Below are 18,201 nucleotides of genomic sequence, written 5' to 3'. Positions count from 1 at the left end.
CTCCTGTTATCTCTTAGAGCATGTGCACCCCTGTCCCTTTTCCCACTTGACCCTGGATAGACACAACTTAGCATTTTTTTGCAACAACTTCTTTAGCTGGAGAGGAACCACAAGTTTTCAGGGTCTCACTTAGATACAGCTTTGGGAGAAACTTCTACTTTTTAAAGTGCACAAAGAGAAAGTTCTGAGGTAGGAAGACTTTCATGTTCAAAAAAAGGGGAGGACAGGGAGGAGAACAAAATGAGGAGGGTGGAATATTTAGATGGGCTGTGGAAAATTAGGCTCATGAGCAGTGGGGGGTTATGCATTGGCCAAAGACAAATGGATGAATTCTGTAGCTCTTGCCTCCCTATAGAAATTATAAGAGATGTGTCAATGCACACAAGTCCCCTACCCTTCATGTTTACCCTCTAAGAATCAGGCTTGGGATTATTTTTGTTTGTTTGTTTGTTTTAAGATATCATTAATGATGATCTTCATGAGGAAGATCAAACTCTTCCTTTAATCTGCAGTCCATAAGGAATAATAGTACTACATTTCAGTGTTCTACTTCAAAAGGACAGTTGAATAACAATAGCTGTAGTGAAGATCTTCTGGTGACCCTCTGCTGAAAGGTCAAATTTCGGATTTCCCCTGCATGCACAGCTCAAAGAACCACAGTGGATGAATGTTGCACGCATCAGGATTCTAGCCCTATAGAAAGACTGAAATTAATTGTGCTGCCCTATTAAAAGTGTGTGTTTTGCATGAGAGGAAGGAAGTAGAGAGTTTAATAACTCAGTGAGAGCATTTTCAATACATGCTTGTAGCAAAATCAGAATTGTGGGAAGCATGAAATTAAGTATGTGTGGATTTTGAATCTTAACTATTAAAAAGCTGAGGGTGTATTGAATGTTTCTGCCCCTGGCTGATCTCTGCACAACCACCTTCCGGAGAAGATACTGCTGCACACAACCTCTCACTCCCCCAGTGAGTAGCATTAAATGTGATGGTGAGAATACCAGCTCTGTGAGGGTGATGTATTGGGAATCACCCTACATGCTCCCTGTTTATTACAGTTCTAGCACCTTTTACTGGCTTCTGTCATGTATTGAACCAGAATGGAGCTTGGTCTGACTGATTTATGTCTGCTTTTATATTCCTAGGCTCTGCTACTCTGTCTCACAAATCTGCCCCAACACTCTTATCTGCCCCAAATCTCTTCTTCCCATCCTGTTCACCTAATGAGTGGTTACATTTGCAAGGACACCTGCATTTGTAGTCATGTAGGATTAACCCTGTCTGTATAGAAAGGGAATTTTCTTGTATTTCTTTGTTGGTCCAGTTTTAGCTTGGTAGATGGACTGCATACACAAATAGCAGATCCTGTTTCTTGCATGGGTGGTATGTTACAAGCTGTTGACACATTGCCTGATGGTTTTTATTTCTTAAAACTTAATAAACATTCCCCTCTCCCCACAGAAGAGCGGGTTGTTCCCATTGAAGTTTGCCGTTCCAAACTGTCAAAATACTTGCAGGGAGTTGTTTTCCGCTGTGATAAGTGTACCTTTACCTGCTCCAGTGATGAGAGTTTGCAGCAACACATAGAGAAGCACAATGAACTTAAACCTTACAAATGTCAACTCTGCTACTATGAGACCAAACACACAGAGGAGCTGGACACTCATCTTCGAGATGAGCACAAGGTAATATCCAAAGGGATTTAATTTGTAACAATCTACTTCTTGCAAATGCTATATCTAGTTTATTTGCATGTCCACTTTCATAGAATCATAGAATCATAGAATCATACAGGTTGGAAAAGACCTCTAAGATCATCGAGTCCAACCGTCAACCCAACACACCATGTCCACTAAACCATGTCCCTAAGCGCCTCATCTACACGTCTTTTAAATACTTCCAGGGTTGGTGACTCCACCACTTCCCTGGGCAGCCTGTTCCAAGGCCTGACCACTCTTTCAGTAAAGAAATTTCTCCTAATGTCCAATCTAAACCTCCCTTGGCGCAACTTGAGGCCATTTCCTCTTGTCCTATCGCTAGTTACTTGGGAGAAGAGACCAACACCCACCTCGCTACAACCTCCTTTCAGGTAGTTGTAGAGCGCGATGAGGTCTCCCCTCAGCCTCCTCTTCTCCAGGCTAAACAACCCCAGTTCCCTCAGCCGCTCCTCATAAGGCTTGTGCTCTAGACCCTTCACCAGCTTCGTTGCCCTTCTCTGGACACGCTCCAGCACCTCAATGTCCTTCTTGTAGTGAGGGGCCCAGAACTGAACACAGTATTCGAGGTGCAACCTCACCAGTGCCGAGTACAGGGGCACGATCACCTCCCTAGTCCTGCTGGCCACACTATTCCTAATACAGGCCAGGATGCCATTGGCCTTCTTGGCCACCTGGGCACACTGCCGGCTCATGTTCAGCCGGCTGTCAACCAGCACCCCCAGGTCCTTTTCCTCTGGGCAGCTTTCCAGCCACTCTTCCCCAAGCCTGTAGCGTTGCCTGGGGTTGTTGTGGCCGAAGTGCAGGACCCGGCACTTGGCCTTGTTGAATCTCATGCAGTTGGCCTCGGCCCATCGATCCAGCCTGTCCAGGTCCCTTTGCAGAGCCTTCCTACCCTCGAGCAGATCAACACTCCCGCCCAACTTGGTGTCATCTGCAAACTTACTGAGGGAGCACTCGATCCCCTCATCCAGATCGTTGATAAAGATATTGAACAAGACCGGCCCCTGTACTGAGCCCTGGGGAACACCGCTCGTGACCGGCCGCCAACTGGATTTAACTCCGTTGACCACAACTCTCTGGGCTCAGCCGTCCAGCCAGTTTTTTACCCAGCGAAGAGTGTACCTGTCTAGGCCGTGAGCCGCCAGTTTCTCTAGGAGAATGCTGTGGGAGACAGTGTCAAAGGCTTTACTGAAGTCCAGGTAGACCACATCCACAGCCTTTCCCTCATCCACTAGGCGGGTCACCTGGTCATAGAAGGAGATCAGGTTGGTCAAGCAGGACCTGCCTTCCATGAACCCGTGCTGGCTGGGCCTGATCCCCTGGTTGTCCCGGACATGGCTCGTGAGCACCCTCAAAACCAACCGCTCCATGATCTTCCCCGGCACCGAGGTCAGGCTGACCGGCCTGTAGTTCCCCGGATCCTCCTTCCGGCCCTTCTTTTAGATTGGCGTCACATTGGCGAGCCTCCAGTCGTCCGGGACCTCCCCAGTTAACCAGGACTGCTGGTAAATGATGGAGAGTGGCTCGGCAAGCTCCTCCACCAGCTCCCTCAGTACCCTCGGGTGGATCCCATCCGGCCCCATAGACTTGTGAGCGTCCAGGTGGCTTAGCAGGTCATTAACTTCATCCTCTTGAATTATGGGGGGTTTATCCTGCTCGTCGTCCTTGTCTTCCAGCTCAGGGGGCTGAGTGGCCTGAGGATAACTGCTCTGACTATTAAAGACTGAGGCAAAGAAGGCGTTGAGTACCTCAGCCTTTTCCTCATCCTTGGTGGCAACGTACCCCCCCGCATCCAATAAAGGATGGAGATTCTCCTTGGCTCTCCTTTTGTCATTAATATACTTGTAAAAACAGCCCCAAAACTGAGCCTTGGCGAACACCGCTTGTGACTGGCCACCAACTGGATTTAACTCTATTCACCACAACTCTCTGGGCATATGTACTGTCTTAAGTTATATGTTTGTATTGGGTGGACGTGGCAAGGTTTTTGTAGCAGGGACGGGGGGGCTGCAGGGGTGGCCTCTGTGGAGGGAGTTCAGGGGCTGCCCTGTGCCAGACAGAGATGGTTCCAGCCAGCTCAGTAATGGAGCCACCGCTGGCCAAAGCTGAGCCCATGGGTGAAGCTGGTGGCACCTCTATGAAAACATTTTTTAAAAAGGGCAGAAAATGAAAGAGAGAGTAGGTGGGAATGCAGAGAGAAGGAGGAAACTGAGAGGAGGAGGGAATCGGGGGAAACAAAAGAGGAGTAGGAGGTGCTCCATGGTGGAGCAGATACTCTCGAAGGGACTCCAGTCTGTGAAGAACCTATACCAGGACAGCTATTCCCCCATTCCGTGCCCCCCCACCCCCAAAAGTCCATAAGAACAGTTGATGACTTGGGCTCTGTCTGTCAAAGTGGTCACTCAGGTCTCATCTTTTCACACATGAAGCTGGATAAAGCATTCACAAAGGATTTTTCTGCAGTGATGGTGTGCAATAGTGATGCTTGATCCTATCAGTTTTACACTCCCATAAAAGGAAGGATACAACAGTGCTTAGCATTGCTTGGGTTTTTTATTTTCAATACCTCAAAATGAGGGAAGCTTCTCAAATAATAGGATCATTTTGAGAAGCAAAATGGAGAAATTTAGTATAAAAAAGGAAAGGAGAATCATTAACAGTGAATATAATTGTGTTTGAAGGGAAACGAGTATTAATTTGACTAGGTGCCTGATAAATTTCCCATTTCAGCCTATAGCTTTGTTGGTGGGTTGTTTTTTTCAATAGTTGATGATGGTGTTTATTGTTGATAAAACCATTTCTTTTAAGGTGAGTCGTAATTTTGAGCTGGTTGGACGGGTTAACTTGGATCAGCTGGAACAAATGAAGGGAAAAACAGAGAGCTCCAGCAGTGATGAGGAAGAAAAAGAGTTAAGCCACAAGACTGAAGAGAGAGGTCAGTATAGTTGCTTTTTCTTTTATGCTGGATACTGTAATGGACCCTGCCAGTTCCATCAAGCAAGATCAACTGTTGACTCTACAGCCGATTCCTTAAGTCGTGGAAGTTTGTCAGTATGGGCAAAATGGAGCTTTTTGTGAAGACACTTCCTGGAGGAATTTTGTGTTTCTTATGCTTATGACAAGATTTCTGTTTAAGAAAACCAAATCATGCTTCAAAAAAAAAATGTTATGAGAAAATACTGGTAACATCTGTGATTGTGCAGATAACATCTATGAGGGCTTAGAAAAATACATAAGTGGAGTATTTTAGTGGGCTGTCAGATTATTCTGTGTTGGTAACCCATGTTCAGCTTTGCTGCTCCACATTATACCAGTGAGAGATATAGTTCAGTGGCCAAGCTTATTTTGGGGCTATTGTCTGCCCAGTGCTTACAAAGCATTCCTTCCCTCCTCTTTGTGAACATTGACCCTTTTGCCATCACTTTGGTTGGCAACTCTGAAGCCAGGGTAGTTCCATTCCTTACCTCCAAATCACCATTCCAACTGTGTACTTTACATTTGTGCCTAAATTCACATCTATGAATAATCCCACTGAGTTCAGTAAGTCTTATTCATGTGTTTATTGTTCAGATGGTTAGCTGAGTAGGGATAAAGAAAGGTAGTTCTTGGTGAATTGGACTGTGAGGGGGTTTGTGTATTTTTGTGTGTTTGGGGGTTTTTTTGCCTTTAATATTAAAATAATTTTAGTGCAAATATCTGGTCCTGACTGGAATACTCCACATATTCTGACAATCTGCTCTATAGCACATGACTTCATCAATCGAATGTAATATGTTTGCAATTCTTGTTCAACAGTAAAAGGAGCTTGATTTGAACTAACAACTGCAGTGAGCCTTGTCATGCCTAATCATCAGGTTCCAGGGGTCATCCAACCTCTTGATGCTGAGTGCAGGCTGCCAAGTTTCTATGTACTTATAACTAAAAGCATGCTGCCATGTTTACCTTTTTCCTTCTGAAATTTCAGTTTTCAATTGAAAACTCATTTCAAGTTCATTCAAGAGTTGTTCGCAAAAGAAAACATGTCTCCCCAGGTATTTTCAAACCTGTAAAAGTTAAGATTGCTAGATTCACAAGCAGTTTACAGAACATGAAGGGGCCATTAACACTTCATTTTGAGTGTGACTGGTGATATCTTTATTTAATGAGGAAGAGAGTGAGTTAGATAGGAAACAACTTTTGTTGAAAAACATCCTCCATGAGATCTTTGTTAGCAGCCCTAAAAGAAATCAGGAGAGGAGCAGGAGGGATTTTGGTTTCATACATGTTCCAAAGTTTGACATTATTAACTCTGCACCCTCATGTGGAAATTTGTTCAAGTGTCTGTTCAGTGGGGGATGTGACCCTTAGAGCTTCAGAGCTGAAAAAATTAGTCTAATGCTTTGACTAAAGGACCAGCTTCCCCTAACTTGCAGCTGTAGCAGACATTAATGTTTTGTGTAGACCAGCAGCTAGAAAGGGATGAAGAGTCATGCTGTCTGTGAGGATTACATCAGCACTACACACAAGCACAGGTGCTGAAATGACCATGGAAACCATGGTATACAGACAGAGAAAAAGAAGGTACTATCAGCTGAGCCTCATAAATCCCTATAAACTCTACCATGGGAGAAAAAAAATAAGATCATCATTTAAATTGGCTTCAGGATACTTGAGATTTTTGATACTTATTATGAAAATGTAAGAATACCACCTTCTAGGTTGGAGATTTAAATTCGCAGGGAGAAAGAGACATAACTGTGCTTTGTGTGATCAGTAATTAAGCTAGGTATAATGTTTTAGCAATTTTGTTTATATTTTATTTTTTCACCTGCAGTCGTCTTTAATATCCGTGATTGGCTGAAAAATCTGTATTTGACTGTTCAAATGAGTGATCTAAAAATCATGCTTATTTCCCAAATTGTATTTCACTGCTGTTCATTCCCAGCTTCCCTTTAGAAGTGCCAGTTGTTAATTTTTCTCCTTTTCAGGTAATATCAGTTCTAACTTTTAATTCTTTTTTTACTAGAGTGGATAAAAATATGGAAAGTCCTTATGCCATCTACCTTTATAAAAGTCCAAGTTCTATTGACTTTATCTTTTGCAAGATGGTATCTTGCACCTTATAGTGGTGGTCTTCAAGTGTCCAACTGACACAGGTGCTGAAGACATGGCTACATGGTTTGGGTGCAGTGTCACATGTTAACATCATCTTCTAGTTGATATTAAGAAGCTGCTTCCAATTCAAAAAAAATTTCACCCTATTAAGATAGGACTATACACGTGCTCATAAATATTGCCTGTAACAGTAGCTAATGTTGTCACAGTTTTCAAACTGCACCAAACTGTAATATCTTATACCACTTGGATGCTTTGGCTAATTTTAGTCTTCATGGTGTTACCAGGAGGTGGGATTTGCTTAGAGTGTATCTTCAGTCTCTGAGTATCTGGGAGGAAATGCTGGCTCAACCCTCTGAAGTCCATGACTTCAGCAGAGCCAGGATTTCTTCCTGTGAGTCAAGCTGTGGCCTAGATTGACAGCTTAAGACTGATGTATGCTATACTTAGGTACGTCATTGCAAAGAATGGGCTGTTGGGATGCTGAACCAAAGAATCATTATTCCTCCTTGGAGAAGGAGGAGTTGGGCATGCCATCTTAGCAGAGCTGAACTGCTGTGTCAGTTGGGGAGGTGTTGTGGGTTAACCCCAGTGGGCAGCTAAACCCCACACAGCTGCTCGCTTGCTCCCTCTGCGGTGGGATGGGGGAGAGAATCGGAAGGGTAAAAGTGAGAAAACTCGTGGGTTGAGGTAAAGACAGTTTAATAGGGAAAGCAAAATCCACATGCTCAAGCAAAGCAAAATAAGGAATTCATTCACTACTTCCCATCAGCAGACAGATGTTCAGCCATCTCCAGGAAAGCAGGGCTCCATCACGTGTAATGGTTACTTGGGAAGACAAAACATCATCACTCCGAACGTCCCCCCCTTCCTTCTTCTTCCCAAAGCCTTTATTGCTGAGCATGACGTCATATGGTATGGAATATCCCTTTGGTCATTTGGGGTCAGCTGTCCCGGCTGTGTCCCCTCCCAACTTCTTGTGCACCCCCAGCCTACTCGCTGGCAGGGCAGCGTGAGAAGCAGAAAAGGCCTTGACACTGTGTAAGCACTGCTCAGCAGTAACTAAAACATCCCTGTATTATCAACACTGTTTTCATCACAAACCCAAAACGCAGCACCATACGGGCTGCTATGAAGAAAACTATTCCAGCTAAAACCAGTACAGAAAGGAAAGGAATGGTTGGTTGCTGGTAAAGGACAAAAGAAAATATTTGGACCTAGAAGGAAGAAGATGCACGTGGAAAAGGATTAAGCTATTCATCTGAGAGACTGTAGGGAAAGAGTAGCTGTTCTTGCTAGTAGTTGCATCCCAGAGGGACTGTCTGTCTCTACTGACCTTTATATCTTACTTTCAAAAGAAACCTGAATCTTTTTCTCTGTTTTTTTTCTTCAGTAGATAAAAATGTGTGCATGTGTGTTTGTGTGTGTAATGTGGGAAAATCAAATGCAAGTCAGGTGTCTATGCAATATGTTAACCCTCTTTTGTAGACCCCAGGTAAGTGCACGGCCTGATTACTCTTTCTGAGAGGCAGTCTGAATTCACAGTCCAAGAAACCAAACTAATCAGGGACTCATGGGGAAGTAGGTGAGAATATATAATGTATTCAGAAGGGACAGCAGAATTATTAGGGTAGTGCATGTTAATGGGAATTATAAATATAAATTCTCCCTATTCATTTGAGCAAAATAGGCTCTATTATGTCTGCACAGTCCTAGAATAAATCTCCTATTGTCTACTGTACTCTGGATTTGTTCTTGTACAGAAGAGCAGCTGTCGCTTCCAAAACTTCTGCCCTCCGTAGGTGTCGGATTAGTCATGGTACGGGGCAATGTGTTTCAGTGGTATTTCTAAATTTGGACCATGTATATGGTATTAACTGTAGGAGTCAGATCCAGATGTAAATGGAGCCCATGGCATTGACTTTCTTTCTGTTGCTCATATCAGGAGGGGACCTTGCTTTGTTGTTGTTTAACCACATAGTAAATCACTGATGCTAAGAAATATGAAATAAGTTTTTTTCTTCTAGATGGAAGGGATTTAAAAAAAAAGTGTAAAGAACCATTCCATCTAGAACTTTATTAAAGGGCAACCAGTGGGAAACGTAGCAAAAATACCTTTACAAAATTTAACATATGGAGAAGAAAAGTGAGCACATGGGTGGTTCTGAGTTTATAGGTTGATCTCTAATGGAGTAAATTTGAGAGTGAAGAAACCAAGTGAGCAGATATAAGAACTGAAATGAAGCAAAATCCCTTTTCTTTCATTATGTAATTTGGGAGGAGTCAGAAAGACATTCTGTTGATTTCTTACTTAAGATAATTCCTGCTAAGAAATTAATGCTCTGAGTATATGCTGTCTCATTTCCAGTGAAAAGAATAAAGCGAGATGGTCCATGCAATTATTTTTAAAGGCATATGTGGTGATCTTAATTTATTAGAAAATGCTTTATCTTTTGTTAAAGCTGGCTCTTTTCACATGGGGATTGGCTTTCAGAAATGCTGTCCCCTCAGCTGTTAGTGACTTTGGATGTAAAGCTAAGTGCTTGACACTTCTGCAAATGAGGCCCTAAATGTTTTGTATAAATTATTAGGATCAGATGAAACACCTGTGCAGTTAAGATACCATCCTTTCAGTGATATTCTCTTATTCATGAGACTTATGTTGAGGGGATGACAATTTCTTATGAGTATCAGATGCCAAGTATACCAAGTCTCGATTTCCTAAGATTTGCACCACTGATTTGAAAATTACATATTGACTCAAGTGTTCTCTTGGTTTTCCTTTCGAGCTATTTCCACACTAAACTCTCAGTGTTGGTTTTGACGTAAAACCCCACAATCTCTTCACTTGTTCAAATACAGGGAGCAATAAAACATCTCTGCAAATAGATATAACAGACTTAAGATGGAGGATGGGATTTTTCAGATGCAATGTGTGTTGTGACTTTTCAGGATGGCTCTGTAGCTTCTTGAAATCCTGGTCACTTCAGAGAACCTCAGTTCACTTTTAGGTATTAATACAAAACCTTGGCTGTTCATGTAGGTGTCTAAGTGGGAAGCACTCCATTATTTTGAAAGTCCCATTCCCCCCCATTTCCATATTGTAGTTAACTGACTGTCGTGGTTTAACCTGGCAGGCAGCCAAATACCACGCAGCCACTCGCTCACTCCCCCCCACACCCAGTGGGATGGGGAGAGAATCGGAAGGGTAAGAGTGAGAAAAACTCATGGGTTGAGATAAAGACAGTTTAATAGAACAGAAAAGGGAAAATAATAATAATGATAATGATAGAATATACAAACTGAGTGATGCACAATGCAATTGCTCACCACGCGCGCTGACCGATAACCAAGTAGCGATTGCTACTTCCTGGAACACGCCTACCATTCATGTACTGAGCATGACGTCACATGGTATGGAATACTTCGTTGGCCAGCTGGGCCAGCTGTCCTGGCTATGCTCCCTCCCAACGCTTGTTTTGGTTTGGTTTGATTTTTTTTTTTTTTTTTTTTAAGCTGAATGTCCTTGACTAGCAGGGTACTTAGCAACAACTGAAAACATCGGTTTGTTATCAACATTCTTCTCATACTAAATCCAAAACACAGCACTAGGAAGAAATTTAACTCTATCCCAGCCAAAACCGGGAGAGTATCCACCCCTTATTCTATACCATTTACGTCATGCTTAGGTTTTACATTTTCTAATACATTCCAATTAATCACCACCACCTTTCTTGTCTTTATATATATATACACACTCACACACACACATATCATTCCCTTAGTCCATGGGCCATCCCTCTAAAAAGTCCATTGTGTTCATTTAGTCCATGACTTTGGGCTCCATCTGTCATAACAGTCTTTCAGGGCAGGAGAGATGGTGTGTGGTGTTGGACTGTTGCATCCTGAAGCCAGTTCTCATTTCAGTATTGCTGCACTCGTCCAGTTCTATCATCGTTGCACTTTGCTCAGTTTCATCAGAGTTCATTCTTCATTAATCTGGGTGATTTTTACTGCAATACCATTGATAGCAACCATAGAAGTGATGACATACAGTATTATATAGCAATTAACATCATACAATCCAGTTCATTGGCTATTTTCACCCAAAATCAAATCCCCTTGAGGTACACACCGGACTTGCCCATCCTTTGGCATTACCCACCAAGTGCACCCAGGTCCTTGAGCAAAAGCAATCCCACGGATGGGTTTTCCCTTGCCCGAGGCAGGAGTAACCCAGACTGTCTTCCCCAGCATATTTCTCATATGCACGACAGGGACTTTATCTCCATCTACAGTACGTAAGAGTTTTGATTGGGCAGGGCCAGCTCGAGTGACAGATCCCCTAGTGTTGACTAACCAGGTGGCTTTTGCCAAATGTGTGTCCCAATGCTTGAATGTCCATGGTTAAGTCCACGCCTCCATCACAAGCCCATCTGTATGTTGCATCTCTTCCTTGATGGCCTGAGGTGTCATGGGCCCACCAGGCCATAAATAATTAACCCTTATGTTGCCAGTCCAGATCCACCTGAGCCACTTCAGTCTTAGCAGCCTGGTCCACCTGCTGGTTGTTTTGATGTTCTTCAGTGGCCCGACTCTTGGGTACGTGAGCATCTACGTGACGTACTTTTACAACCAGGTTCTCTACTCGGGCAGCAATATCTTGCCACAACACGGCAGCCCAGATGGGTTTACCTCTGTGCTGCCAGTTGTTCTGCTTCCACTGCTGCAACCACCCCCACACGGCATTGGCCACCATCCATGAGTCAGTATAGAGATAAAGTACTGGCCATTTTTCTCGTTCAGCAATGTCCAAGGCCAGCTGGATGGCTTTCACCTCTGCAAACTGGCTTGATTCACCTTCTCCTTCAGCAGTTTCTGCAACTTGGCTTATAGGACTCCATACAGCAGTCTTCCACCTATGATGCTTTCCCACAAGGTGACAGGACCCATCAGTGAACAGGGCATATTGCTTCTCATTTTCTGGTAGTTTAGTATACAGTGGGGCCTCTTCAGCACGTGTCACCTCCTCCTCTGGGGATATGCCAAAATCTTTGCCTTCTGGCCAGTTCGGGATCACTTCCAAGATTCCTGGGCAACTGGGATTTCTTATTCGAGCCCGTTGTGTGATCAGTGCGACCCACTTACTCCACGTAGCATCGGTTGCATGATGTGTAGAGGGGACCCTCCCTTTGAACATCCAGCCCAGCACCGGCAGTCGGGGTGCCAGGAGGAGCTGTGCTTCAGTACCAACCACTTCCGAAGCAGCTCGAACCCCTTCATATGCTGCCAATATCTCCTTCTCAGTTGGAGTGTAGCGGGCCTCGGATCCTCTGTATCCCCGACTCCAGAACCCTAAGGGTCGACCTCGAGTCTCCCCTGGGGCTTTCTGCCAGAGGCTCCAGGTAGGGCCATTCTCCCCGGCTGCGGTGTAGAGCACATTTTTACATCTTGTCCTGCCCGGACTCGCCCAAGGGCTACTGCCTGAACTATCTCCCATTTAATTTGTTCAAAGGCTTGTTGTTGCTCAGGGCCCCATCTGAAGTCGTTCTTCTTCCGGGTCACTTGATAGAGAGGGCTTACTATCTGACTGTAATCTGGGATATGCATTCTCCAAAAACCCACAACGCCTAAGAAAGCTTGTGTTTCCTTTTTGCTAGTTGGTGGGGACATGGCTGTTATTTTGTTGATCACATCCATTGGGATCTGACGACGTCCATCTTGCCATTTTATTCCTAAAAACTGGATCTCCTGTGCAGGTCCCTTGACCTTACTTTGTTTTATGGCAAAACCAGACTACAGAAGGATTTGAATTATTCTCTCCCCTTTCTCGAAAACTTCTTCTGCTGTGTTGCCCCACACAATGATGTCATCAATGTATTGCAGGTGTTCTGGAGCCTCGCCCTTTTCCAGTGCGGTGTGGATCAGTCCATGGCAAATGGTAGGGCTGTGTTTCCACCCCTGGGGCAGTAGGTTCCAGGTGTACTGGACGCCCCTCCAAGTGAAAGCAAACTGTGGCCTGCACTCTGCCGCCAAAGGGATTGAGAAGAACACCTTAGCGATATCAATTGTGGCATACCACTTGGCTGCCTTTGACTCCAGTTCGTATTGGAGTTCTAGCATGTCCGGCACGGCAGCACTCAGTGGCGGCGTGACTTCGTTCAGGCCATGGTAGTCCACTGTTAGTCTCCACTCTCCATTAGACTTTCGCATTGGCCATATGGGACTGTTAAAGGGTGAGCGAGTCTTGCTGATCACTCCTTGGCTCTCCAGTCGACAAATCAGCTCATGGATGGGGATCAGGGAATCTCGGTTGGTGCGATATTGCCGCCGGTGCACTGTTGTGGTAGCGATTGGCATCTGTTGTTCTTCCACCCTCAGCAACCCCACAACAGAAGGGTCCTCCAAGAGACCGGGCAAGGTGGACAGCTGTTTAATTTCCTCTGTCTCCAGGGCAGCTATACCAAAAGCCCACCGATACCCTTTTGGGTCCTGGAAATACCCTCTCCTGAGGTAGTCTATGCCAAGGATGCACGGAGCCTCTGGGCCAGTCACAATGGGGTGCTTCTGCCACTCATTCCCGGTCAGGCTCACTTCGGCCTCCAATACAGTTAACTCTTGGGATCCCCCTGTCCCTCCAGAAATACAAATGGGTTCTGCCCCTTTATAGCTTGATGGCATCAGGGTACACTGTGCACCGGTGTCTACGAGAGCCTTATACTCCTGTGGCTCTGATGTGCCAGGCCATCGACTCCACACAGTCCAATAAACCCGGTTGTCCCTTTCCTCCACCTGGCCGGAGGCAGGGCCCCTCTAGTTCTGGTCATAGTATCCGCTTCTCACTTCTTGCAAACATGAGTCAAGTCATTACAATCCAAAGTAAGATCAGTCCTTCTACTCTGTCTGGGGAACTGTTCACTGGAAACTGGACCGTCGTGAGACAGGTTTTTCCTGACAACTGGAGCAGCATTTTTCCTGGGAGAACCCCCTTGTGTGATTGTTTTTCCTTGCAACTCACGTACCCGTGCCTCTAGGGTCAAGGTAGGTTTTCCATCCCACTGCCTCATGTCATCTCCGTGGTCACGAAGGTAAAACCACAGGGTGCCCCGGGGTGTGTACTTTCTATATCCTCTCTCTTGAGGAGAAAAACGCTGACTCCTAATGGCTGAGATACTGGTCCTTGCAGGTGGAGAATAGAACATATCCTCTTTGAGTTGCTTGACCTCCCAGGACAGTTTCTCCACAGCCGAGACAAGGGAGGAGGAGACAGTTTCTTTGAAATCTTGGAGTCTGCCAACCGCGTTATCCACCGTTTGTGCTTCTTCCTCTTTCCAGGACAGTACTGCCAACGAATAGGCATGCGACGCTGGTGCACTCTGTACCAACTTCCGCCACAATGGTCGCATGCACTGGACTTCATCTGGATCTTTGGGCGTTTGGTCATTGTCCAGGTCACTATAAACCACCTCCAGCACGCCTAATTCTCTCAGGTACTGGATACCTCTCTCCATAGTGGTCCACTTGCCTGGGTGGCATATAACATCTTCCTTGAAGGGATACCTTTCCTTCACTCCTGACAGGAGTCGCCTCCAGAGGCTGAGGGCTTGTGTCCCTTTTCCAAACGCTTTGTCAATGCCCCCTTCCCTAGGAAGGGATCCCAGCTGTTTGGCTTCCTTCCCCTCTTAATTCCAGGCTACTGGCCCCATTATCCCAGCATCGGAGCAGCCAGGTAACAATATGCTCGCCTGGACGACGGCTGAAATCTTTCCGCATATCTCGCAGCTCACTCAGGGATAGGGATCGGGTGGTTTCTGTCTCGTTTATGAGTTCTTCCTCTTCCTCCTCCCCTCCTCGTGATGGCCCAGCTTTTCCATCATCCCTTTCTAAATGACCTGACTTCCGCTTCCAAGATTTCTTCTTCTGTACAGGGGCGACGGATACCAGTAAGGGTTGGTCCTCTGGTTTAGCTGTAGTACCTGTTGCTGGGGTTGGAGTAGCCGCAGTGCCCATCACGGGGGTTGGAGGAGTTGCAGTACCCGTCATTTTGTCATCACATCCGGAGACCTTCTCTCCCCCTTGCGGGTTCTGAATAGTGTTGAATAGGGCTCGGTAGGCATGGGCCAGGCCCCAGCACGTTGCAGTGATCTGGGTCTCTCTGGAATTGCCAGGGTGACAGCATACGTTTTCCAAATATTCTACTAGTTTTTCAGGATTCTGCACTTGTTCAGGGGTGAAGCTCCAAAACATTGGAGGTGCCCACTGTCCTAGGCACTTGCCCATACTATCCCACACACCCTGCCACTCATAACTCTCCATCCTCGGGGCAGATCTCTGGGTGTTATTCTTAAATAGTTGTTTAACCTTAAACAAGGCCTGAGACACATTCAGGAGACATAGCAATAGGAACGTGCTGGTTTGAACATCCCAAGGATATTCAAAATCCTCAAGAGCTATTATAATCAGCCTGGAGGAGAAGGGGAAGGTGAAGGAAGCTGTCTCCCCCATAAATTGGCTCTCTGAGGAGAAGAGGTAAAAAAGTGTAATTATTAATAGTTTCCAAAAGATAGCTCCCGAAGAACAGGAATGACGGCAGTGCTGAGTACAGTCTCCTGACCAATAATTTTATCATAACATAAACCAGTGTCACACAGTATAGCAAAGCAATGACCTTAATCCATTTCCCAGAGATTATAAACCCCACATAAATACTGATAATCAGCAGTATAGACAGCCAGTAAGGTGCTACATAACACAACTCCAAGAACAGATCCAACAACTCTGAGAGCAAATAAACCAACATTGTGACCAGCGACTACTAAACTGATATAATGAATGCTTATAACAAATTTGTTTTAACCTGTTCGGGTCAGATGTGTCGTTATCTCAATGCTTCGTGCCCCACGTTGGGCGCCAAAAAGGAGTGTTGTGGTTTAACCTGGCAGGCAGCCAAATACCACGCAGCCGCTCGCTCACTCCCCCCCACACCCAGTGGGACGTGGAAAGAATCGGAAGGGTAAGAGTGAGAAAAACTCATGGGTTGAGATAAAGACAGTTTAATAGAACAGAAAAGGGAAAATAATAATAATAACAATAACAATGATAATGATAAAATATACAAAATGAGTGATGCACAATGCAATTGCTCACCACCCACGCTGACTGATAACCAAGTAGCGATCGCTACTTCCTGGAACACGCCTACCATTCATATACTGAGCATGACATCACATGGTATGGAATACCCTGTTGGCCATCTGGGTCAGTTGTCCTGACTATGTTCCCTCCCAACGCTTGTTTTGTTGTTGTTTTTTTTTTTAAGATGAATGTCCTTGACTAGCAGGGTACTTAGCAACAACTGAAAACATCAGTGTGTTATCAACATTCTCCTCATACTAAATCCAAAACACAGCACTAGGAAGAAATTTAACTCTATCTCAGCCGAAACCTGGACACTGACCTTTTCTCATAGTGGTGGTCATAGAATTTTCACACCTTGCATTTTTAGGATAGGGAGGACAATTTCAGAAATACCTACTTTTTTAAAGGAAAATCTTTTGCTTCTTCGGGATATTTTTTTATTCCCTGAAGGGCAGCAGGGAAGATCAGAGTATAGTCATAAAGGTCCCTTCTTGCCCTGATGCTCATGAATGTGCAGATAATTTTGTTCTCTCCCAGAGTCCATGATGTATCCTGACAGTGGAGCTCCAGAGAAGCGCTTTCCATGTGAGTTCTGTGGCCGATCATTTACAGAGGGCTCTGAGTGGGAACGACATGTGCTGAGGCATGGCATGTAAGTTGGTTTGCAGACTCCTTTGCATAACAGCCAAATGTAACAGTTGATCTTTGTGCATCTCCCCATCCATTCCTCCCTTCCCCAAAAAAAACCCTGTAATGAAAGCAAACACAGGGATATGACAGATTATTCTAACAAGGGAAGAATTCTAACACAAACATTGTTGGATGCAATTATCGGATGTATTTACTGAACTAGATGCTTCTGTCCATCCTGTTTGACCCAGGAACCCAGAAATCCAATGTAACTGTTGTTTTTAAACCTGTACCTTAATATCTCCATATGTCCAAACACCCTTCCAGTTTCAGGTTTAGATCAGACCTCAAACTGAAAGAAACTTTTATCTACAGATGGCCAAGGGTTTCCAGAATACAGATTGTTCCAGAAATTCCCTCTGTTTGGGAGTTAAAATCTAATGTTATCAAATCCAAACGTAGCACATAAATGTTCTTTACTATGATCCTAAAGCTTAAACTTCATTTCAAAGTGAATACCAGTTTGTTGGTCCAAAATTAACATTACTTGAGTCTATTGTTGATGTTTGCTTGCTAGTAGAGCAGCATGGAAATGGCAGCAAATTATATGGAATCTGGGTTTCTTTTGGCTTTTTCTCTTCCTTATTATTTCTCTTTAGCATGCTTGCAACTAAACTTGGAGTTCCAGTGAAAAGAATTATGTACAGAGAAGTGTTAAGGGCTTCAAGTGAAGGAAAATCTCAAGTGTGCTCTCTCCCCAAAAAGCACACGGTTAAGTTAATAGCAAATATCTTTTCCTTTCATGCTCATAAATATCAGTCCATGCTGTGAAATAATAGGCATCTCTGGAACATTCATTTTCCTTCTCTTGACAAAGATCTGTTCAATAGAACAGATGTCTTTGCTGGCTAGAGTTTCTTCAAAGAGGAGATCTCAACCAGGATTACTGGCATGTGGAAGACATTTGAATGTAATATTGTAGCTAGGCTGTGGAGTGATAAAGGTTAAGAGAAAGTATTATTTCTTGTCTTTAAATAAAAGTACTTGAAATGTTGCAAGCTTTAATAATATTTATTAGTTTGTTAACTGTTTGGGAGAAGTACTCTCCCTATTTCCTTGTATCCAAAGCATGTTTGGATTGTAAAGCTTTCCATTTTCTGCTGCTTGGATTTTCAGGGCTCTGAATGAAAGTAAGCAAGGGACCAGAGAGGACAGCAAACTGAAGGAGAACACAGAAAAGACTGTTAATACACTGACAGTAGAAGAAAAGGAAAGCACTGAGAAAATGGTGGTGGACTTGTCCCACAACAGTGAAACTACAGTCAGTGTTGTAGCTGCTGACAAACCTCTTCAAGAGACCTCAGAGGCCAAAAATGAATAAAAATTTGGTGTGATTTTAATCAACTTACTTGAACAGTGGTGAATGGGAAGGGATGGGCAGGTGGGGTGGGCAGAAGAAAGAAACAAAGCTGCTTTTAGGAATGAATTATCTATTTTCAAAGCACTGGTACCTATGTGAGTGTGTGTATATTAAAGTTATTTAAATGATGGAATAAGTGGTTCCATTATATCACTGCATCTTTTCTTCTAGATCTTGACAATGGGAAGTTACATTCATATT

The 18,201-nt window shown here is 44.3% G+C and overlaps 1 protein-coding gene across 1 annotated transcript in view; it reads left to right on the top strand.

Annotated features, from left to right (window-relative positions):
- Positions 1 to 17,966, top strand: part of LOC142075114 (zinc finger protein 462-like) — a 93,630-nt gene extending 75,664 nt beyond the window's left edge. The window contains exons 9-12 of the mRNA XM_075136135.1: positions 1,462 to 1,685; positions 4,527 to 4,653; positions 16,488 to 16,602; positions 17,757 to 17,966. Of these exons, the coding sequence (XP_074992236.1) occupies positions 1,462 to 1,685; positions 4,527 to 4,653; positions 16,488 to 16,602; positions 17,757 to 17,961 (671 nt within the window). The 3' untranslated portion in view covers positions 17,962 to 17,966. The remainder of the gene's footprint in view (positions 1 to 1,461; positions 1,686 to 4,526; positions 4,654 to 16,487; positions 16,603 to 17,756) is intronic.
- Positions 17,967 to 18,201: the final 235 nt, after the last annotated feature.

This window comes from Calonectris borealis, chromosome W, assembly GCF_964195595.1.
Source record: "Calonectris borealis chromosome W, bCalBor7.hap1.2, whole genome shotgun sequence".
NCBI classification, from domain to species: Eukaryota; Metazoa; Chordata; class Aves; order Procellariiformes; family Procellariidae; genus Calonectris; species Calonectris borealis.
This window is presented reverse-complemented; position numbering and strand designations above follow the sequence as displayed.